The 24,448-nt window shown below is 35.4% G+C and overlaps 1 protein-coding gene across 1 annotated transcript in view; it reads left to right on the top strand.

The window, feature by feature from the left end:
• The window catches only part of FIG4 (FIG4 phosphoinositide 5-phosphatase), a 96,715-nt gene extending 74,649 nt beyond the window's left edge, over positions 1-22,066 (top strand). Inside the window, exons 18-23 of the mRNA XM_087718655.1 lie at positions 670-817; positions 1,511-1,594; positions 5,983-6,181; positions 13,594-13,676; positions 15,107-15,193; positions 17,338-22,066. Coding sequence (XP_087574781.1) covers positions 670-817; positions 1,511-1,594; positions 5,983-6,181; positions 13,594-13,676; positions 15,107-15,193; positions 17,338-17,515 — 779 coding nt within the window. The 3' untranslated portion in view covers positions 17,516-22,066. The remainder of the gene's footprint in view (positions 1-669; positions 818-1,510; positions 1,595-5,982; positions 6,182-13,593; positions 13,677-15,106; positions 15,194-17,337) is intronic.
• Positions 22,067-24,448: the final 2,382 nt, after the last annotated feature.

Raw genomic sequence — 24,448 nt, 5'->3', positions numbered from 1 at the left:
CCTGGGAGAGATCTTCCAATATTTGAATCTGTCACAGAGAAGATGGTGTCAATCATAGCACCTAAAGTTAGGACAAGAAGCAATGGGTGGAAGCTCACCAAAGAGAAATAAGGAGGAATTTCCTGACATTAAGAATGATTAATCAATGAAACAATTTGCTTCCTGGTGTTTTGGGTGCTCTATCACTAGAGGTTTTCAAGAAGTTTGGGCAACCATTTGTCTGGAATGGTATAAAGATTCCTGCTTTGGGCAGAGGGTTGAACTAAAAGACCTTGAAGATCCCTTTTAGCCCTATGATTCTAGGTGGATTTAGCTAGCTATAGACCACTATTCTGTGTTGTGATGGTCCTTCAGACCAAAAATCTGATTTGTTTTTGTAATATATGTATTGTCACTTATCTAAAGTAATTAACAGACGTTAGTTGGCTGGGGAAATTGGTTGGGGAAACATGGAGAGGGACTTTTTTGCTATTATTATTTTTTTAAAGGAGGAGGAGAGAGGCCATATATTCTAACACGGAAAGTGCATAATCCTCAATATGCTAATAATAAAAGTATTAATAAAATGACAAAAAAGCAAAATTTAAGTATTTGGATTTAATGCATCCACAAACTTAATGCAAGCTGTATTTTTCCTTTTGACTTAGAAGTATGATTTACTTGTTTTAGTGACATGTGCTGAAAACCAGAGGAAGTTAATAGTGAAGAGATTTCATAAGTTTGATGATGAGGTTGATATTCATAATGATTTTTTTCGACCATATGAACTCAGCAGTTTTGATGACATCTTTTGCTTGGCAATGACAAATTCAATGCGGTATGTTTATTTCATTTTTATTTGATGCTGCATTTTGAACTTCCTGTTTTTCTCCAAACTCTTATTCAATTTTCTTTAAAAAGTATATAATAGAAAATATACCGTAAGACAGAAGCAGCATTGGATTGTTAGAAATTACATGCTGTTTCTGTTTTAATTCAATAAATAATGTGCTAAATTCCATAAAATTCTGTGCTGTGTGCTTCCAGTTTCAAAAGAAATTTAGTTCTGTCCAGTATCCATCATAGGGCATTTATAACCAACCTAGTTTTGCAGGAATTCACCAATATAAGATGTTCTGAAATATTTGCATTTTGCTGATAAGTGTGTAGGATACTTGGCTGTGTGAATCAGTTATCAAGAAATGAATTTGACATGGTTTGGATTATTCAACAAGAGGAATGTCATTTAATACATGCAGAAAACAGTGATGTTGGAAATGGACAGTCCAACCAGTAATACAAATAAATCACTTCCTAACTTGCATGTGTGTGTGTGTGTGTGTGCGTGCGCACACACACACACACACATTCTCTGTGTGTTTGTATGTACAGTATATGTATATGTGTGCGCACACATTTTATGGCAGTTATGTCTGAAATACTCTATTGTCCAGAAAAAATATTACTCCTGAAAAGTAATATAGCTTTTCATTTGATTATTGATTTTTCTTTCTCCTTCACATTTCTTCAGAGATTTTATGCCTAAGAATGTTCCCACTGATCCCAGCCCATTTACTGTACGTAAACCAGATGAAACTGCAAAATCTGTTTTGGGGTAAGGAAAGAACTGCTGTAAAAAGCATAATATTGCTTTATTTATTTAGCTATCTTCACGTTAATATGCTATTGCTCTGCTAAATGGATAGAATGCAGTGTGAATTGGACCAATGACTATTTTTCGTGTCAAAAGGATATATGCAAATTAGACACAGAGGCAAATGCATGCACAAGGCTGGGGTTTGAATTTCAGCTTCTAAATCTTAAGTAGTTTAATAGATTTGCAGTAAACCATATTTCTGCCTGCAGAACCCACAAAAGGAGATCAGCATCTGTCTGCTTCTGTCAGAGAGATTTATGCTATTCCCTTTTCCTCTGGACTCCTCTGGTAGCTGGACACCTACATAAACCAAACTAAGATAATACCAAGTAATGGTAGTATAACTAGCTGACAGAGTACCAGCTAGCAGTGCATTCAATGTTGTCCCCTCACCCCCCCCCCCTCATCCCAAGTAAATGCTCTCTTCTAATGTGGTAATAAAAAACAAAAATAATCTAACAATTACAGAACTACTCCAATGTTTTATTGCCATTGGATGCATGAAATTTCTTTTTAGTATTTCTACTGTTACTTCCTTTACATTTAAGGTTATAAGTGTTTTTGCTGATCTATCTAGTGTCTGCCTTACAAGGTTGCTTGTTTAGCGACAGTTCAGTTATTGAGGCAGAATTCAAATCAAATATGAGATAAGCACTCTTCTTTTATTTTCTTCTTTCTTTTTTATACTTCATCAGCCAGGTTATTTGGGTTAATTTTAGCAAAAAGTCATTCCTATTTCTTTAATTAGGCTTATCCCCACACCTCAAGATAGACAATTACTGACTAAAGACCTTGGCAGTGCAGCAGCTAGTAAAGGAAGAATTATTTAGAAAGATTTACAGTATCATTGCAGGAATTTTTAATGTGGGATAGATAATGTCCTTTATTATAGAGTATAATTCAGCTAGCAAGCTGCAAAAGGCTTTCTGGTTGCTTACGACTCACAAACGGCAAGTTATCCGCTCATTTTAAAGCAATAGATCTTTTTTCCCAGGGAAAAAAATAGAAATGTATGCTAGTCTTACTACTTAATACCTTCCACACATACAAAATAAATAAAACATTTTTATCAAAGTATGTTTAGTTTCTAAAATTAAAAAAAGCAGAATCTTATTCAAGTAATTATAAATTGACAGTATTAATCACAGTTACTGTACCTCTGGTTTTTCTGATTATTTTCCAGTCTTCTGCATTTTTAATGACATACTCCTATTTGCTGATCTACTCTGCAGACAATATTTCTCTCTTTAGTTCCATGTATTTAAGATCTTATTTTGCTACCAATGTTGCTATGAGATACTGGTTCTGTTATGTTTTAATAAAATAACTCATTTATTATTATCAGATTCAGCTGAAACGAGATGAGTAAGAACATTGTGTCCATTTTGATTTAATTTTTATTCTTTAACCTGAATTGGGAATGGAATTTTGGTAATTACAATTCAATACATGTGAAGGCCTGTAGGTTGAGATAAGTTTATGTAGTCTGCATACCTCTTGGCTCTATGCTGGATTGCAGGAAAAGTCCAGTTCCAAGTGTCTTTGCCTTTTGCAAAGAAATCTTTTGAGCTACCTTCACCTAATAGGTGCCGTTGAGAAGCATGACTTCTACAGATATGTTTCCCTACTAAAATTTACTGTTGCAACACTGATTTAACATATATCCATCTGTTCCAATAGTGCTTTAAGCAGTCTTAAGAATTCACAACAGTTCTAGAACGCTACCTTCAAAAATTGCAGTGATAACAGTCAGTTAATGGTCTTGTGACAGCTGAAGGTACAGAGTTTTCTGTGTTGAGAGACCTTCAAACTCTGTTGATTATCCTAGTTTTGCTCAAATATTTTGTAATGTGCCTTTTAATATTATAATTATTGAATCAGGACTAACTACTACTTCATTTGAGTACACCCAAGAATTTTTTTCTTAAATTTTTACATTCTGTTCTTGTTTTTATTTTTAATGATCCCATTTTAAAAAAAGAACATAAGGGTAATTTCATTTCTTCATCTCTGTCCTCAGTCTCTAAGAATCAATTTGCTAAAAGCAACATTCTTATATGTCTTTAAGGAGGTAAATACTATAATTGTATGCAAGCGATCAATAAGGCTATCTGTACTGAAAACCTAAAGTCATATTTTGTTCTTAATATATCATGCCTCATAGAGAATAGATCAATTGCATTTTTTGCTCTTGAAATAATCCAGAGGCTTTAAATCATTACTCTTTCAACGATACCAGTGTCAAAATGTTCTGATCTTGATCTGGAGCCTTTTAACCACTTCACTACTTTGCAATTTACTGTTTTCTAGGCTGGACTGTTGGCAAATGACTCAGTTCAGCTAACAAAGTCATCCTTTGCTTTTACCTTTGTTTGTAGAGTTTTACTTGATACTCTAAACATTAAAAGCCATTTTGATTGGATACTTCTTTCCTAATGTTTTTGCACCTCAGATTAAAATGTGTAGTCAAAGCCATAGGTGACATGAAGAGCCAAATGGCCCTGAGGCAGAACAAACTGTAGTTGTAGCTGGAACAGAAAGTCTAACAGAATTTAGCCTCAGAGGATCAAGGATTCTAGCAAGTGAAAAGAATGAAAGCATAGTATGATATTTTATGGAAAAATCCATGAAGCTTCTGTTAAAGGGGCACTTTGTGCAATATCTTACTGCAGCTATAGTGTTCCAAGATCTCTTAATCTGGAGGCATATCAGGCATAATGGTGTCTCTTCTCCCTACTTTTCAAGTTTGACTGGTTTATTTATTTAACCTAGAATATTACTAACTATCAGTATTTTAGCAATTTACTAGAAAAACATTGAAATGCAAGACATTGAAAAAACTCAGATACAAACATTATATGTCATTGTCAGCTCTTTGAGGTTAATCAGGTCAGGAAACAGAACTATTTTACTATTGTAAAGTGTATTAAAATAAATTTAAAGACTTGCAAGAATATCCCATTTCCACCTCTTAAACCAACCAGAGTCAAAGCAGGATGATTTTGATCTTTCCCTTCCTTCTCCTCTGGCCCTTTTTATCTTTGTATTCTTTATCTTATTCTTCCACTTCTACAAGCTCTGCAGAAAATGTTGTTCAAAGAAAGAGGAAACCCAAATCATCCCCAGACATCCAAAATAAATATACACAACAGCCAAAATAATTAATTAGTAAATAGTATAATAGTAGAAATGATAGTATAGTCAAGAAATGGAACCCTCAACACTTTCAGAACCCTAGACTTGGGTACAGAACTAAGTTTATAAAGCATTACAAAAGGCCAGCAAGGTTTGGGCCAGGGGTGAAATTCAGCAAGTTCTGACAGGTTCTGGAGAACCTGTAGCGGAAATTTTGAGTAGCTCGGCAAATACCACCTCTGGTTGGCCCCAGAGGGGGGTGGGAATGGAGATTTTGCAATATCCTTCTCCTAGAAGTGGGGCGGTAATGGAGATTTTGCAGTATCCTTCCCCTGCCACGCCCATCAAGCCACGCCCACAGAATCGATAGTTAAAAAAAATTGAATTTTACCACTGGTTGGGGCCTTTCTAATCTCTTAGGGGCAAATATTCCACAAAACAGGGCTGTCTTCTGAGCCCCGCCAGCCGACACTGTTAGATCAAATTGGATATTTTATTAACGATATTCTCATTGTAAAAAAAAGTATTGATGAGAGATTGAGAGCAGTCCCAGGGCTTCACATGTTCCTTTACCAGAACCTCATTTTAAATGAATGTTTTCCCACAGCCACCATTTATGTTTACTTGGTTTAACAATTAACATAAACCACATGTCTTTCCTACTTAGGATATCCTCAGGCTCATATTGATGTTGTTAGGGAAATACTACTTCCTGAAGAAGAAATTGAATATTTTTACTCCTATCCCCCAATGTGTCTATCCCCCTATTACTCCTCTACGTGTCAAAAGTGTGCAGAATCTGGATGACAGTCACCAGTCCCCGCCCAGCCCCCCCCCGCAAAACAATCCTTGGGTGAATTGATAAAACGTGATTCTAAATTTTAAAATTTAACATTTGATAAACTTGGAAACATGTTTTGTTGTTAATCATAACAAAAGACAAGTTAAGAAACAAGCTACTGTTAATTTCAGTTCATTAACTACTGAATTTTAATGAAGTTTACATGAAATTAAGTCAAATTTTGGTATGGTTCTTGTCCATCTATTATTTTTAAATGTGTGACTTCTGGCATATTAATCAAAGGTTAAGTGCATCTTTAACTCGGATGAAATATCAAGAGGGGAAAACCTAGCACCAATTAACATAAGGAAAAGAAGAATTCTTTTGTTCTGTTTCTGTTTCTTGAATTTACAATTCTGTCCTTCTTCAGGAACAAAAGCAACCGAGGAGAAGAAACAGTACTGCAACGTAAAACGGCTGCTAGTGCTCCTCCGCCACCCAGCGAGGAGGCCGTGTCCAGCAGTTCTGAAGATGATTCCGGAACTGATAAAGAAGACGAGGGCGCTACCTCTCAGCGTTCAACACCTGTGAAAATATCAGATACTGGAGACAATACCAAAATAACAGAAGTAAGCAATTGGGGTGCCACAAAGACAGGCATGATTTTATATCTGCTATTTTGCTTTGTATTCAATATCTACCGAAGGCTTACACATCTGATTTTCTCTCTGCATTGGAGACATTTTTCCCCATTAAAATACAAAGGCAATCACAAGAAGATAAAACCAAAATAAAAACACTGAGGAGGGACTTCGGAAAGCAGATGGAGTACTTAAAAAGCAATTTTAAAGGGGATTGTGCAACTGATTAGATTTCATGCAGAAAATATACCGTGAAGTACTTGATATGTATTAGTGTTTTAAATTAAACTAGGTAATTCAGTCAGGAGTGAAAAATGGATTAATAGAATATTGGCTTAACATAGAAATATAGCTTAATACTACATTTTCGAATAGGAATACTAATTTAACCAGATGATACCCTTGTGCAGACTGATTCACTACCATTATAATGCTTCAATATCTGGTGATGTTAATGAAGATATGTAAACACAATAAGATGAGGCATCTTGGCAATTTTGTTTCAGCACAACTTAGACATTTATGATTGTACAAGGAAAAGTTCAGAGCACAACTGTATGGACAATCAAAGATCAAAATGTGCCTTGTCTTTCAAAACATGATATGCAAGAAGAATTGTATACTTCTGGCCAGATTGGGATTACAAGCCATAGTTGAGGCTGTGGGTAAGGGAGGGGATTACCTATATATCTGGGGGTTTACCATCTCTGATCTTGGACAGGTTTGCTCTGCCCTAGATGGACCTAGTGTACAAGCTGGGAATCCTCCTGTACTCATGATTTGTGCTTGAGGAGCAGATGGCAGTCATAATAGGAGGGCCTTTGCACAACTTGAATTATACGCCTTTCCTAGATTGGGAGCCCTTGTCTCAGTCACTCATCCCCTGGTCATCTCCTGCATGGACTACTACAATGTGCTGTACACGAGACTACCTTTGAAGAGTATTTGGAAGCTGCAAGCTGTGCATGTAACCTCTGCTGCATCAAATGCACTGCTTGCTTGTTAGCCTCCAGGTCCAAACATTTTTGTTTTTAATTTTGTATTAATCAGATTAACAGGAATTCATACTGTCATTCCCACATTTGGAGAATTGTAATATGTTCAAATTGTAGTTGGTGAGAACAAGTCAGGGCCAAATAATGCTCTTATACTAAGCAGATTGCCCTCAAGTATGGTTTTCATCTAATGTCTAAATATTTACATTTAGTATATTTGTTACGTTATTTTCTTTATTTATTTATAAATCAATTTGAATACATTTAAATTTGAAAGTTCATTCTCCCTTTTAGATGCCAAAGAAGAGGTTTGGTGGGATATATAACATAATATTCTGATATCCATGGAATATTAAATATTTTAGTCCCTTCATCTGGAAAAGCCATATGATCTCTTTGGAGGTGTGCATTTGAATATGCACATATAGACTATTTCTCACTGCTGATCTTTTACCTGCTTTGATTTTGCATGGCTATAAGTTGCATAAGTTGGGAATTAATGGGGAAATCTTCATTATTACAGATTATTTGTGGGATCCTTCAAATACACAACATCAAAAATTATCTGAAATGTTGGCCCATTTTTAATTCTTTACCCTAAGTGCTTTCGAAGAGGAAGTATAATAGTATCTCCAAAGCTGAATTGCTATGCCTTACTGAAGTTGGGGAAATTAGATGGCAACATGAGTGTTAATGAGCTGCACCTCTTAATTCCTTTTACTCCAACCTTTGTCCCAAAATCTCTACTTTGCTTCTAGGTAGATGCCTAGATAAACTAGAGGAGGATTTTATTCTTTTGCTCTGAGGCCAGTAATCTGAGACTATAAAGAAGGTTGCAAGGTTCTTTTGTGTCACTAGTCTTGATACATTGCTAATTACTGGAAATGCTCTAAGTTGAGTAATAGTAAATGCTTTGTGTTGAGCACATGTTTTGTGATAATCATTCCCCCCCCCCTTTTCTGGAATCCTGATCATTGATAGAAATATATCATGTCATGCTTAAGGACCCCTAATGCTCTTAATGCCACTCTTTCCTCACCCCTAGCAGCAGGGCTAACAAATTAACTGACCATGGTTTGTTTAAAATTACATGTGTTGGTGAGAAGCAAAATGAAGATGTTTTTGGCTGGAGTTGTCTAGAGAACACAGCTGTAGTTTGGTAATCCATCCTTCATCCAGTTTTATAATTACACACTCCACTGGGGAAAAAAAACCCATGAAGAATTAGAATTAAGCTGATTGTTCATGAGTGCTAACTAGCATTTATTAAATATGTCCCACAGATTTTTCCAATATGAACAAAACTGACTCTAGATATCTAATGAATAGTACTGGATCAGAAAAAGGGAGGAAAAGGAATAGCACTAATGTGTTATTTATTACCAGAGTCTTTTGTGGATTGAAGCATTATTTACACATATAAATGAAGAAAAGGTTTTTTTTTATAAATTCATACATTACATGTCCCGTTTCTGTTTATCCATTCCTATTCCTTTTCATTCACTATAACATTATACCTCTGAAATACGGTTTTGGATATTATTTACTCTTCTCTGCTGTTCTTTGTGTTCTTATATTTACTCTTTTTCCCCTTCTAGTTATTTCTTATTTCATTTCAATTTCCTGTTTTCATATTTCTGTTTCCTTTTCTCCTACTCTTTGTGAAGGCTGTTTTGCGTGTCACCACAGATCTTATGGCCTGAAGACACTATTAAGAAAAGGCATAAGATACACTTATTTCACTACAATTTCCCCTATATAATCCTAAAATGTTACATCTTGAACTCAGATCTTTGTTCCCTTGCCTGCTTGTCTGTGGCCATTTCTTTCTCACTTAAGCACCTATCTGTTCTTAACAGCATGGCACAAAATTAACCTTGCTCCATTGCCTGGCTGGCTCATCTTCTCTGCCCTTCACACTTGTATATGGAGAAAAAATGAGTCACAGGGAGCTTAAGGGAACATGCAAGAGACAAAGGAAGGTAATGAAAATAATTGTTCCAGTAATTTAAAAACGCAAAAAAGTCCCACCAAATAATTTGGGTAATGTTAACACTAGTAGTGTTGACACATGCACTATACTGTAACATTGCAATCAATTTATACTTATTTTAAAAAATGACAATTTCTTTTGAAAATTAATAAAAGTTATAGACATCTCAGAGGTAGCATCTAATTTTCCTGTATAATATTCAGAGACACATGTGTCTCTCCCTAAAAGCAGATGTCTACAACATTTTAACTCCAGATCATTTATCTCTGTTCAGAGATCCTATAATTCCCAAGTAGCCTAGCCTATTTTGCTTCTAGCATGTGGGAAAAAATCCCTCTTTTAAAAAAAGAACAACTGGCATCAGAATGTTGAAATGCAGTGTACTCCTATGAAGGGTTTTAGATAGCTAATCATGTATGATTCAATATGGCAATTCTCCAATACCCGAGATTCTATTAATTTTCTTCTCTTCCAATGCATTTCAGAATTACCTGCTTATTTGGACATGTTCTGTACTCATTTGCTTGTTTGTGATGGTCTCAGACGTCTTAGGGTTTTTCAGAAGTATTTGGAGTTCTCCCTGTAAAAGTTACATTTCAGGTGCGTTGGAAGATGTTGCCCTGTTGCAAAGATAGAAATAAGTCTGTGTGGAGTAAATGGAGTAAAGAAGCTTTTGTTTTTGTTCTCTGACATCAAAATATTCAAATACCGTCTCTCCATAAGGCATAAGATATAGTTTAGTACCAATGTCTAGATAACCTGTCTCATGCAAGCACATGCATTCTAATTAGTAGCTTCTTCTACGGTAAAGGAAGAACAGTAACTGAGAGGGATCTAAGAGTCCTAGTGGACAACCATTTAAGTATTAGCCAGTAGTGTGTCACAGCTGCCAAAAAAAGCCAATGCAGTCTAGGCTGCATCAACAGAGAAATAGTATAAAGATTATCTGAAGTATTAATAGCATTATATACTGCTTTGGTAAGACCACACTTGGAATATTGCTTCCAATTTTGGTCACCGTGATACAAAAAAGATATTGAGTCACTAGAAATAGTGTAAGAGAAGAGCAACAAAAAAGATTATGTGGTTAGAGACTAAAACATGATGAACGATTGCAGGAACCGGGTATGTCTAGTCTAATGAAAAGAAGGACTAGAGTGACAGTCTTCCAATATTTGAAGGATTGTCACAGAGAAGAGGGGAACAACCTGTTCTCCAAAGCACCTGAGGCAAGACAAAAAGTAACAGATCGAAACTTATCAAAGAGAAATCCAACCTAGAACTAAGAAAATAATTTCTTGACAGTGAGAACAATTAATCAATAGAACAGTTTGCCTTCATAAGTTGTGGGTGCTCCATCACTTGAGATTTTTAAGAAGAGATTGGACAGCCATTTGTCTGAAATGGTATGAGGTTTCCTGCTTGAGCAGGGAGTTGGACTAGAAGACTTCCAAAATCTTTTCCAACTCTGTTATTCTGCATTCTGTAACTCAAACCCAATAGCCTAATTCTTTTTCACTCCCTTTATATAGGGTAGTAAATATCACTAGAGCCAGATTTATGCTTTTGTCCTGATGACATTGCCTAGCTCTGAAATAACTTTAAAATGACAGAAGTGCCTATAAATTGCACTTATCACAGCCATGTTTGCAGCTTTCCTCAGTCTTCATTGAACCTTGCCTTTCTTTTGTGAGGAAGCTGGAGATTCAGATATAGTAGCTGTGCATCAAGCAATCCATCTTGTGGTACTTGGTGAGAGCAGACCTACAGTTTCATTCACACAACAACTACTTTGGAGAAGCATAGGATAGCCAAGGCAACTATGCTTGTAAGTTCTTTAGTTGGAGCAAGTATATTTGTAATATAATAAATGAAGTGGGGATGGAGAGTTGAGAAGAGGTTGAGAGGTCTTGAGATCAGGAACTAAATGGATTGACGTTGTAGGATGGAAGCTATTTAACTATATCTTACAGGAGGTGGAAAGCATTTAGAGAGTGATTAAAACAGAAAAACAGCATAAGAATATAAGAAGAGCCTACTCTGTGAGGCCAATCTGATCAAAACCCAGAAATATTAAACATGCTAAGAAAAGATTAGCTAAGAATTCCTTTTTCTGTGTGGTGTTTAAGCTTAATTTAGTACCTCTGAAGAATTTAAGCTCTTGATTCAAGGTCAATAAATTGTCTTCTTTTATGCAACGTGGAACCTTTATGCATCAGAGTTCAGACTAACAATGTCTTGTAATTACCCAAAACTTTAATAGACTTTTATGGGGTTATGAAAAATCCTTTTCTGATGTTCTGTCTGTTCTAAATTGGCTCCATATTTGCTATTGAAAGTTGTACTTATATCTTAAATGTTTGTATTTACTTCCACTCCTTTTTAAAAAGAAGCTAAAGAAATTAGCGTCGTTTATTGCTTGTGAGATTGCTCTGTCTCTAAAGAAGGTGGGAGACTGAGTATCCCTAGTCACAATCCTCTTGATATGTTACCAGGAGGTAGCATTAGAAATTGTATGTCTTTTTTATCAGCTTATTGTTTTTATTATTTGACAGTAAAGCATCTGGCTGTGAGGAAGGTTAAGTGAGAGGAATTCTAGGTAAAGGCAGTCTTCCTCTTTGGAAAATAGATGATGTTAGCAGTAGCTATGGTCAGCAATGCTACCGCAAGAAGGTAGCTAGAACATATAAAAATATAGAGTCCTTCTAGGAAAGGAAGGTTGGCTCCCGCTTTTAGTCTATCAGCCATGTTACTACAAGGGATAAATAAGAAGAGCATAGGATTCAACAGGATATATTTTATAGCAATTTTCTCACAAGCTTTGTAGAGATAAGTGAAAGCTGATAATTAGGTCAGATGAATTATTTTGCCTGGTCAAGTAAGATATTCTATTCAAATGTCTGGACAGCAAAATCTGGAAAGTACTAGCATCTGAACCCAGAACTTCAGAATTAAATCATAAAACTGATAACTAATGATAACCGCTTAATGTATTATACTGGGTAAAAAGTGATTCTATATACTGTACAGAGGGGTTTGTTAAAAAAACATCTTATTAGCCTTGGTTTTCCTTGCATGTAGCTTCATTGGAGACTGAATTCTGATACTGCTGATGTTATGGTTAAGAATATTATATTACATCATGTACGAATAACATGTGAACATATATGCACACAGACTCATATATATAGTACATAAACACAAATGTGTATGTATAACCAGATACTTCTCTTTTAAATGCTAAAAATGGTTTAAGTTATCACATTTCCTCTTAGGGGGGATATGTTCTAAGCTTCTAACATTATTTCCATAATAACATGGTCATTTTTTGACATATCTCCTAGCTCCCTGGTATCATTGTTGAGCCAATTGTATAATGTAATCAATACAGTTACACCCAAAAGTTGTAAATGTTCTGACTTAGGCTTCCTGAGAAACATAAATTACAATCTTAATCCTGAAAACCCTCTTGTATTTAAACAGCTGTGAATTATGGTCATTCACAGCCCATAATGTTTCACGAACAGTCTGTAAAGAGTCCGACAGATGTCTGCTTGAGTTGCCAAAGTCTTTCAGGATAATGTTGATAAGCACTCACCTTCATCTCCCTTGAAACGCTGCCAGAGACCTAATTGCCAATTAGTTTTACAAGGCCAAATGTAACACAGAGTCAAACAGGACTTCTCAGAGCTTGAACCGACCAGAATGAACTAATTGCTTCCTGCAAAGCTCATTTCCGTTTGCTCCTCTTTTATGTCTTATGGGAGTAGCCAATTAGCTCCAAGCCTTACTCCTGAGTCGCCCTTTTTGTCTTAACTGTTCTTGCCTTCTGGCAGCTCTGCACATCTGGGGACAAGCACTCACTGTTCTTCTGCATCGCTGATATCAGACTCCGAAGGTTCCAGAGATAGCATGTAACTACCAGAAGGCCCTGATCCCCTCTCTGCCTCTGACACAGAGGCCTCATCCAAGTCTTTCCCAGACTCCAAGACCGGCCCATGTTCCTCCCCAACCTCCTCACTGTCCAACTCTGCTGCCAGCTCCGCAGGCCGCCAGTGGACCGCAATAGTATTAGGGAATTGTTGTATTGGTAGTTTTAAACCAGTCCTTCTATGATATGAATTATATTTAATAATTATTGAATTCTATATTTGTGTTTGGTTCTCAGGTGTATTATACAATAATAGTTGACTAATTTGAACACAATGCAATACATGTCCTTTCAAATTTTCTGTGTTTAATGATTACTTCTTTGGGAAGCACTTGTGCCTCTGCTTTGCTATTGGGTTTATTGCATTTCATTGTTTTCTTGAAGGAGAGGGTTGACTATTGCTGCTTTTTAAATTGTATTTCTTGAAATATTTGAATAAATTTACAATCAAAGACAAAGATTTTATCTTGCTTTGTTTCAGAATGTAGTGCAGCCTACCAAAGATGTCTATGGAATTAATCTTTCAGAGTCTCCTTCAGAGGATGATCTCAGCATATATACGAGGTAGGTTTTTTTTATTATCTTGCTGGTGCTGAAAGGACGCAAACCTAAATATTTGAAAAAGAAAAGAAAAATGGAGATGTTTCAACCTGAAGTATGCACACTTACATTGTACTCATCTTAGTGAGAGAATTCACAGATTATTTTGCTTAGGTTACTGGGTATAGATCATTAAGAGGTTGTTTAATTGTGTATCTCTAAAATAAATTCATATATCTTCTTTTTTTAAAAAAAATCCCTTTATCTCTAAGAAAATCTGGAAGTAAAAAGTACGGGTGGTCGTTATCACCATCATGCTTAATCGTTTTTTTATTTAAAACAGCAATATAAAACAAGATAGATCACACAATTAGCTGTGTTGCTAAATGTCATTTTAAATCTAGATTTACACAGTCTTAAATCCAAGATGCTAGCCACTCTAGCTCTGACTTAAAAAGCCTGCCAAGTAATACTAAGCTCTGCCATCTATTGCATGGCACATCACTCACCTTGTTTCTTGTTATTAAGAGCAAATTTCCATTGTCTGTGGATTTCACAGTAATGTATGGAAGAGAGTAAGGAAGACTTCCAATATATATTGCTCTTTTCTGCTAATGCTGTTATTTTTAAGCCTGGTGCTGTAACAGCATGGAGCTAGAGTATGGTATTCTTTAACCAGCTTGATAATAGGCCTCATTGGAACCAATTACTGGACAATATCTAAGCTTTTGGGCATTAAGTCTAGTTCCACAAATGAATTAACTAGATGGTGTTCACATAAAGACTTCTCCATTCATTTTCACTAGGAATGTTCTTTCTAGGGAAAGAACGCATATATTTCTGCATGTAAGATACATGCTACATGCATGGGTTATAGGTCTAATAAATAAAGTCTTGCCTTTGTACATTAGCATGTTAATAGTAAAAGGTTCTTTATTTACTCTGTCAGCCTTTGAATAAAATGTATTTGGTTTAGTTTGGTTATTAGATTTATATACCGCCCTTCTCCCAAGGACTCAGGGTGGCATACAACATTAAAAGAAACACATAATACAAAAGTTTAAAAAAATTAAATAAAATATCCCAAACAAACCCAATTAGAATTGACAATAACATTTTTTTTAAAAAATCAAATTAAAATTAACAATGATCAATAATTTATTGTTCAGGCCAGGCTGGCTTGCTGGAAAAGCCAATTTTTTATTTCGCTTTTAGTGAAAAGAAAGCTATGAAGACCCTCAACTGTAACTACACTAGCCTAAAAGTATTTCAACTCCTGCATTACTCACTCACAAATTAACTTCGAGGAAAGATATTGTATTTTCAAGCTGCCTTTAATGGAACTTGATGTCCCTTACTGATGTATGACTCTTACAAAGTCTGCAAGAAACATATTATTTTCATTATTTCAGACAGTATGTTTCCCAGTGTGCTTGTTCTGTCTCTGTTCATAGGTTTGTTCAGTTGGGACAAAGTCAACAGAAGCAAGAAAAAAGTTCCCAAACTTTCTCTCCTAAAAACTTAGATGGAATTATAAATTTGTAAGTATGGAGCACTCAATCTGTCTACTTAAAATGTTTCAAAAGTTCTTTACCAATCTTTTTGTCATTCATAATTAAGGATGATCTTTGTACCACCATCATCATTTCAATTATCATGGTTCTTTTTGTCATAAATAAAGGTGAATATACATGTCCCAGGATAATGTTGCAGGATTCCATCTGGGTCAGTCACTGGGGCCAGAGGTTTTCTCTTCCGAGCTTTTGGACTCATACTGGAGCCCATCTTCAGAAAACTTCTCTGTAGCCAACTTTTGTCTAGGCTAGAGAGAAGTTCCCTGAAAATGAGCTCCAGCATGAGTTCGAAAGCTCGAAAGACAAAACCTCTGGTCCCAGTGACCGACCCAGGTTGGATCCTGGTCTTTTTTGTATTTAACAAAATAACTAGTAAACATTAAAATGATACTTTTAAAAAAGTAACAGTCTTTCAGAACAGAATTATAATTTACATTTTTTTATTTTGTAAGACAATATAGAGAGAGACTGCACAAATCTAAGTTACCATCTTCCAGTTTATGTTGAACATTAAGAGTTTGTAGTGTTTTCATGAAATGGACCTATGGAACAGTAAAGTAATAGGTGGTGTCACTAGGCAGTTCCTAATGTTCAGAATGCCAAGGATGAAAAACAGAATCTTTTGAAGACTTTTGAATGGTGGGATCGGAAGAATAAAATTTATAACAAATTGTGTACTTACATGTAAGAATAGAAACCTCATAGGAAACCAGACTATTAAAAAGTGTTTGGCCTACATGTGGGATCAGAGCAGGGTAGGACATTACATGATCACAGTACTGAAACAGATGAAATACTATCATAGGAGAATGCTGCATAGAAGTGAAAGCCGCAGAGTAGATTGATTGAAAAGCAGAAAAGAGATGTCTGCCATGTTAACACTGACAATCAATCATGAAAGAAGAGGAACATGGTTTTTTTTAAAAAAAAAATGAGAAATATCTTTGCTCAACTTACACAAGAGAAGTTTCTCTTCCTACACATAAGCCTTTCACCAAAATTGGTTTTAACTAGTCCCTAAGCCTTCAGAGGCAATTTTTAGTTATTGCAGGAGCGACAAAGGAGGACTGTTTACCTGTCCCTCTTCTATTGACTAAAGTAGTTGCATAAGCAGAACAATAGGTGCCCAATTAGATTTTATACCATTACTATTATTATGACATTGTTTGTCTTTTATATGTCCTACCTTCCTTCTACAGCTCACTACTGTGCATAGAAGTTTCTGTTTATTTTAACTACATAATAACACTTAAGTTGATTGGGGTGAGAGTTAATACTTGCTCCAAAGTCGCCTCATGAGTGCCATGGTGAAACAGAGATATGAACTAGTCTCTACAGTCTCATTCCAACACCTGAACTTCTACTGAACAGCGAAATGAAATTGCATTGATCATTTGTCAGACTTCAGTAATATCAGGTGACATGGAAATAGGGTAGAATTAAAAATAAAATTAAGATAAATAAAATAAAATAAACATATCCAGCACAGATACAAGTTCCTTAAGAGACCATCATAAATGGGAAACAGAAAAGTTAGCAGCTAATATTATTGCTAAATTTTGAGGAAGTTTAATCAAATTAGATTATTAGTGAGATTCTGCCAGACTTGCTATCATTAAACAGATCACACGATAATGTTTCCCTCTGATTATTAACTAACTAAATTAATAACCGATAGTAGACTGACTGACCAACCAACCAGCATATCATGTTCCAGGGCCATGAGAGGCTGTAGCAGCCAGAAGACTCCTGAAAAGTATTGGAGCGTGTCCTTCCATTTCATTAGGAATAGGCATTTTTTTTCAGGTTGTGTGACCGCATCCTTTCCTTCTTTTTTGCATGCTGAACTTTTGTGAACTTCAGTTCAATAGCAGATGTTTTGGAAAAATATGTAATAATGTCACAAAAAACTCCACCATAATGGACAGTAAAACATGTATGGCATATGCCACTCACTTTTTTTAGATTGCCATGTGAGTAATCAAGAAAGAGAAGGTTATGAATGGTATTGTTGATGTCTATTGAAGGAAATCTCTGATCAGAGTTTCTCTCTTACCTCTTGAAATTTCTCCTGAGTTTAGCATTCATTTTATTTCATTTGCTTTTCACAGAACACCCATCTCTGGTTTCTCCCAAGACAACATTTATGAAGTCCAGCCACCTAAAGTGGACAGGAAATCTATTGAGATTTTTCATGCACACATCCAAGCAAGCAAAGGTATTATGCAACCTTTGGGAAAAGAGGACATCTTCCTATACCGAGAGTATATTAGGAATAGATACCTATGAAAAAAAAATGCCAGTACTCATCTCTTCTGAATGTAACTCCGCTGAAATCTTAGATAGCGCTTGCAAGGAAAATTAGAAGGAAAGTACCTTGAATGCCTCTTGTATGTATTTTTGTTTTTCGCCCATAACTCTAAGGATGACAGATGACTTATCTTTAATGGCTTTGGGGTACTAATACAAGTAACTTCAAGTGTGAATAATTAGTTTAAAAAAGAACTGAATATAACCTTTGAGAAGGATTGAAAATATTAAAGATTTTGATAAGCAGTATTGTGTACAGATGTAAGCACATACATATACTGTATATGTATACACATATATAGACATAGATAAGTAAATTCATATGCACACTTTGGCATAGTTAGAGAGTGAAAAGTTGCCATCAAATTAAACTCTATTTCAACTTTTATATATGGCCAAAGTCCCAGCAACATACCTAAAACAATCTAAAAACATGCCCACAATAAAGTAATTTCTAATACTTTTCTATTAGAGGTCAGGGTAAGAAAATTTTTATTTGATAAAGGGGACAGGTGTTTTATATCAAGAAAATTGGATAATGAAATGTCTGCAAACATACAATCAGCTCAGAGAGCACCAAGAACTCCATAGTTCCTAATTTACTGTCCTTATCTTCATTAGGCCCAATTGATTATAAAATAAAAGGTATGCTTAGCATTTTTGTGCATTGCAAACAGGAGATTCTACCATTTGCATTTCTGTGACAGCACCTCTTGCAGATCCAACCCCATGGTCTTCATTGAAACAAGCCCAGTAGGCATGGCAGAAGACAATTTTATTGCCATCTATTATGAAGGCCTTGGAATTGTTGCACAAGCTTCAGAGATGGATGTCAGTTTCTATTGCATCTTAATTGCAATCATATGACCATGGGACCACTGTAAGTCCTCTCATTCATTAAAGTTTGAATGGTCACCTGAATGCATGGTCATCATCTGAGGCTTACTTGTATCAATATGAATCTTTACAGGATTGTGCACCACTTATGATGGTTCACTCTACATTGTTTTCTAAAATAGAGTGTGATGTATTTCTGAGATAATCTATGAAACCTCTGTTCCCTAGGAATAATACCAACCTACAGTAATAATACCAACAATAATTAACACTAAGATTAACATCAAACCAAAAATGAAAAAGTAAGCAATCTCTCAATCAAGGAATTGCCATACAAGTTAACAGTAAACAGCCCAATCAAAGAACCACTAAGACCACGCCTACTAACACTGACAGGGCAAGGCACTAGAATATAAATTGAGAACAAACCCCACTTCTTACTGGCACTGATGGATTACTTAGTTTGGGTAAACCCTAAGTTACAAATATTCTCCTTTATCAGACCCATTAATACAATGAAACAATACTATTTGGCTATAGAAAAAATTAATGCAGCTTGGAAACAATTTACCAAGAAGTTGCTTACAAAATTGTATGATATTAAAGCAGAAGATATAGAAAGCAACACCTGTTATAGGATAAAACAGAGACTGACCAATTTGATTTTTTTAAAATGCTGCATTACAAAAGCAGTAAGGAAAAAGATGCTCTAGATCTGGCAACATTGATTTACAAACAAAACCAGTTGATGTTTTAGTAATTAAAGGGGATTAAGTGTCAGGATTCTCCAGAAAATGACATACTGAGCGAGAGGATGAATTTTTTTCTCCTGCCAACGAACAACTGATTTTGCTGCCAAAGTCGACTCTTTGGGAGCCTGCTCCCCAGATTTGAACTGGAGCAACTAGGAATGACCTATGACGACTCTCTGATGATTGTGTATTTGCCTGGGAAGAGGAAGCCAAATGATTGCAATTATCAATAAGAGCAACCAGAGGTTGGGTCTCCATCTTTCCTGTCAGCATTTTATTTATTTTTAGGTGTGTCTCGGTTTTAAATACCATGTTTTGAACATTTTTGTGTCTTTTTTGCTTTCGACCTACATTTTTAATTGTCTGGTTGAATGCTGATGTATTTTATACCTCCTTGCTGGACTGTGAAATTTTTACCTTTTTTATTGCTTTGCTCTGGAGTCAGGAAACATTTTCATTTTTGCTGCATGGAAGGCGACAGCACAAAGACTTTCTCTTTGATAGTGATCTGATTTGATTTACATCCGCACCAGTCTACTGCAAGGATTTTATATTTTACTAGTTTTTAAAATAACTTTGCTGCTTTATTTTACTTTGGAATATATCTTTGTTCTCTTTTTTTCTCTCTGAAGAGATGGGAACTTTCTCTTTATTTACTCTCTTATCATGGGAAATATTACCTTAAATCTTTCTGCAGACATTTTGTTATGGAACATCTTTTTTATTTTTGAGAGGAATTGCCTATATTTTGTTTGGATTATATTAAAAATGAAAACAATAAATGAAGGATTAACATTATACATTATGTACTCTTTACAATGCCCACAAAAAGAAAGACAAGAGCCAGATCAATTTATTGTCAAAGTCGTCTTGGAAGCCAAAAAAAAAGATGCTTTTAAACTTACAAGCTCTGACTTAAAATTTAGATAAAAGGTGTGATGATTTAACAACAATCATAAATCGACCTAAGGATGATACTCAGATACAGGTAATAGCAGCTAAACCACACTTGCATTTGGGTGGAAGTCTGTTGCTGGCAGAATTAAAGAAGAAGGAGCTTTGTTTAAGAATTGCAGGTTTGCTGGAGAACGGCTGAAAGGGGTCTGAATTTAAGAGGCTTTAAAGCTGGCAGAGTGGATCAGCAATGAATTTGACTTTCTTACGAAAACTGATGGAGATTGTGGAATAGATTTATTATATTCAATCAGAAGACAATTGTTGCTGTGGAGCTACTATAGAGAATGATGACTTTGGGGAATGAGATGCAATTGTTGGAAAAGATCCCAATTATAATTTTAAGAAAAAACTTTTATTATTAAGAATCAATTGAAGATACCTGATCCTGGACTGATCAAAAATAATAATTGCAGTGGTTTATGGTAGATGTGAAGCCATCATGGACTTTCTGCATGTGAAATACAATAGCACTTAGACTTATATACTGCTTCACAGTGCTTTACAGCCCTTGTTAAGCAGTTTACACAGTCAGGATATTGCCCCCAACAATCTGGGTTCTTATTTTATCTATCTTGGAAGGATGGAAGACTGAATCAACCTTGAGCCGATGAGAATTGAACTGCGAACTGCTGGCAGTCTGCAGAATTAGAATGCAGTATTGCATTCTAAACATTGCGCCACCATAGATAGTTAACAAAGGGCTTTGAAATTTAGTGTTGTTGACTTTACCTGTTTTTTTAAAAAGTAAGTCGATGATAGGTCAAATTAGCTTGGCAAACAGCTGTAGAATCTCATAAATTGTAGACCTGTTTTGCAAGGAGGGAAATGATTATTGTTGAAATGTATCTCAATATTCAACTGTGGGGGACAATATATGTGTATGGTTTTTTAATGCATTTTTTGTCTTGTTTAGTTTTTGCTTTGTTGTTTCCCTTTTTTCTGTTGAATTTTGTATTTTAGTTTTGGAAATAAAAAGTCATGCCAATAATAAATCAGAAGAAAGACTTGGAAGGCCCTTTCCTATTGGGTTTTTTTAAAAAGAAATTGTTCAACTCATCAAACTGTTCCTAAGAGTAGACAAAGAGAAATTATTCAAGCTATTCCTAAAAGAAGACAAATTTTTTAAAAAATGATGTTAAATCAACTTCTGGATGTTATTTGATGGGATTAAAGATTACCCTTTAAAACGAAAAAAGAACATTAATAAAGTGAATTTATCTGATCAGGATTGAAATATATTCACTGTGGTTTCTGGTAGATATTAGTTGGATTTCTTTTTCACCAAAATTGAATGATAAAGTTTTAAAGAATGATTTATAAATGGGGAGATAATTTTTTTGCTTAATGATTTAGAGAAAGTGATAAATTGGATAAAAATAGATTTATTGATTTAAGATTAAAATATATGGTTACTATTCCTGATAGCTATTTTGCTGATTAGCACTGAAAGATTTTTTAAAAGTATAATTTAATATTAATAAGTGATGAGATATGGGAAGGATATCAATTTTTCATTATTATTGAACTACCAAAAAAAGATGTTAAGTTACTGAAATTGCGTATACTTATTTGGAGGGTGAAGGGAGTCATATCAGGCACAAGCAGCAAGAACCACTTGTGAATAGCCTCAAGCTGAAATTTTATTGTTTATCACCTATGTTACAAGAATCTTACCAAACCGTTTGACTTCCCATGCGAACGTCCGAATAAGGTTTCATGGATTCTATCGGAGGTCATGCTTTTGGCATTTATAATAATGATCAAACTCCAAATTTGATCCTTGCTTGACCTTCCAATTTAGCTGAAAATTCCTTCAAAGTTGTCTTTTGTCTCTTTTTCTCTCTCAATCTTTTTGTATTTTTCCAATTTTCATATCTTAAGTAGGTTTTATTAGTTTTTTATCTTTTTATTCATAAACTTTAATAAATTCTTATGTCAAAAATAACTTAATGTTTATGTTTATTTTATGTATTGTATGCCATCCAGAGACACACAGCTAAATACATTTGTTAATGAAAGAAAGAAGAAAGAAAAGAAAAACAGTCCAATTTCTTTTTCTGAATTATTTTTAAGTTCTTGGTTTTTTTTTAGAAAATTACAATTTCCATGTTCTTAAAAAAAAAACCAAATAAAAAAACTTGTTTTATCTACCACCTTTCTTGCAATGGCTTATTAATTGTACTGGTTATATTATCAATTTAGTGATTTCTTTATGAGCTTTTCCTACATTGGAATTGTTGGTAAGGGAATTTGTAATATAATAAAATGAAGTAAAGGCTCCTTTAAATCAGGGGTATCGAACTCGATTTCATTGAGTGCCACATCAGGGTTGGTTTTGGCCTCGGGAGGGGGGGGTTGGGCGTGCCAGGGGCCGTGGCTGTCTTGACATTCCTATTGGGGTTGCCTGCAGCGGCCTGAGCACTCTGCCAGAAAAAGCGGGCTCCCGAGCTCTTGTTTTCCACCATGATGGCCGCCTGCAACCCTCTTCCAGGGAAAGTCTAGCCCTTCCAAGCTCGTTTTCGCTGGCAGAGGCACTGTGGGCCAGTTCTTTGCTGTTTCCAGGGCGGCCCTGCGGGCCAGATCTAAGCAACCTTTGGGCCTTGAGTTTGACACCCCTGCTTTAAATGACGCTCCAATCCCAATGAATGCATCAATATTGTATTCCAGCTGCATTTTCTGTAATCTCACATCTAAATTCTGACCAGATCCAATAAGATTTGCTTTTAAAGATTAGTTAAGATCAGCTAGGTTCTGCCACTGAATTAGGTGCTCTTTTTTATAATATGAAAATGATAGAAAGAAGTATGCAATAAAATTTGAGATTTGAACCTCTCTTGAAATATCGAGTTCATTGTACATCAGCAAAAATCCATGAGTATTTATGTTAACCATTATTAATTACCAGCAATTTTATTCCATTTGTTATATAACGTTTGGCCACCTTGAACATTTTTATATTTCAGCCCTCCCCCAGAAAAATTGAATACAACATTCTTGCTTTATTGACCGTTGTCCCCACTCTGCTTGCCTCTATTTGAAATTACTCTGATTACAGTGATCTCTAATGCATTATAGATTATATTTGCTTTTTTTTCACTCCTGCTCAAAGAATACTTACTTTTCTAGCATCAATAAATTCTTAGTTTAACATTACTTTTGAGTTTTGTGAAGTAACTGCTAGTACCTTGTCATAAAAGTCATAAAAGATTTCATTATGCACTACAAAAGTGATGGTTATTCTATAAATTCCCAGAGGTTGTTCTTACACTAAGTTTGCTATAAATCGATTAATTTTTGTCTTTGCCTATATTTAAATTTACTGTCTAAACAATATATTCCCCCATCATTGGTATCAAACATCCAGATTAATGTATTCCACATTTTAACTTGCAAACCACTGAACATTATAGTGATAACTTTACTTTTTTGAGAAATTGTTTAAAATTTATCTTATGACTAACTGCATTGTTATTCATATCCTAACAATCTTGTACTAAATGACACTTGGACACATTAAATACTTATTGACACTTGAACACATTAAATAGTTATGCCATGCTGACATGTAAGCAAAGAGGTGATGTCCCTTGATTGCCTCCTAGAAAGCGTTTCTGTGATATATACATGAGCCTCCTTCAAAAATGCCACTTTATGGAAGGGGAGGAGCCAATGTCGCAACGATACATTGTGTGGATTCGGCTGTCCAAATCTGCCAAAGACACTTTTGCTCCTGGACAGTCCGGCAGAGCCTAATCCGTCCCGAAGAGACGGTGACTGGGAAGACAAGACCTTGCTGGTCGCAGGGACATCACAAAGTCCCTGATTGACCCAAGGGGAGTGCTTCCAACCGGTGGCAAACAGGCAGACCCCCCCCCAGCTGATATAGTTGGAGATATAGTCTCCAAGAAGAGAGAATGAAAGTGTTTCTACCTGGTGAGGGGTTTTTTTCTTTTCTTTTAGTAGATTGCCCTAAAAAACTCTTTTCTTAAGCTTCATTAGTCCATTAAGCAAGAACTTAATCCCCATTGGACTGCCTTAGAAAGTTTTTTGCTCTTGCTTGTAATCTTTTGTGGATTGAGTGATTGCAACACTCCCGTTTTTTCCGCTTGAGGTAAAGGGATCTCTTTTTTCCCTATTTTCCTTTACTACTTTAACTAATTTCTTCTCCTACCTGTTGCAATATTATATTGGAGATACTTAAGGAAAGAGGTTTTAAAAGAATCGAATCTGCCACCTAGAAGCCCAAATCTGAATCTTTTTTCCTTTGCTGCTGTAACAATGTTTTCTTTGTTCACTCTTATCTGACTATACTGCCTGTGACTGCGCAACAAAAGGGTTTGGAACATCTTTTTAAAACCTGATAAAG

The sequence above is a fragment of the Thamnophis sirtalis genome, unplaced genomic scaffold (assembly GCF_051295495.1).
Source record: "Thamnophis sirtalis isolate CommonGarterSnake01/CBP01778 unplaced genomic scaffold, rThaSir2_p1.2 scaffold_6, whole genome shotgun sequence".
NCBI classification, from domain to species: domain Eukaryota; kingdom Metazoa; phylum Chordata; class Lepidosauria; order Squamata; family Natricidae; genus Thamnophis; species Thamnophis sirtalis.
This window is presented reverse-complemented; position numbering and strand designations above follow the sequence as displayed.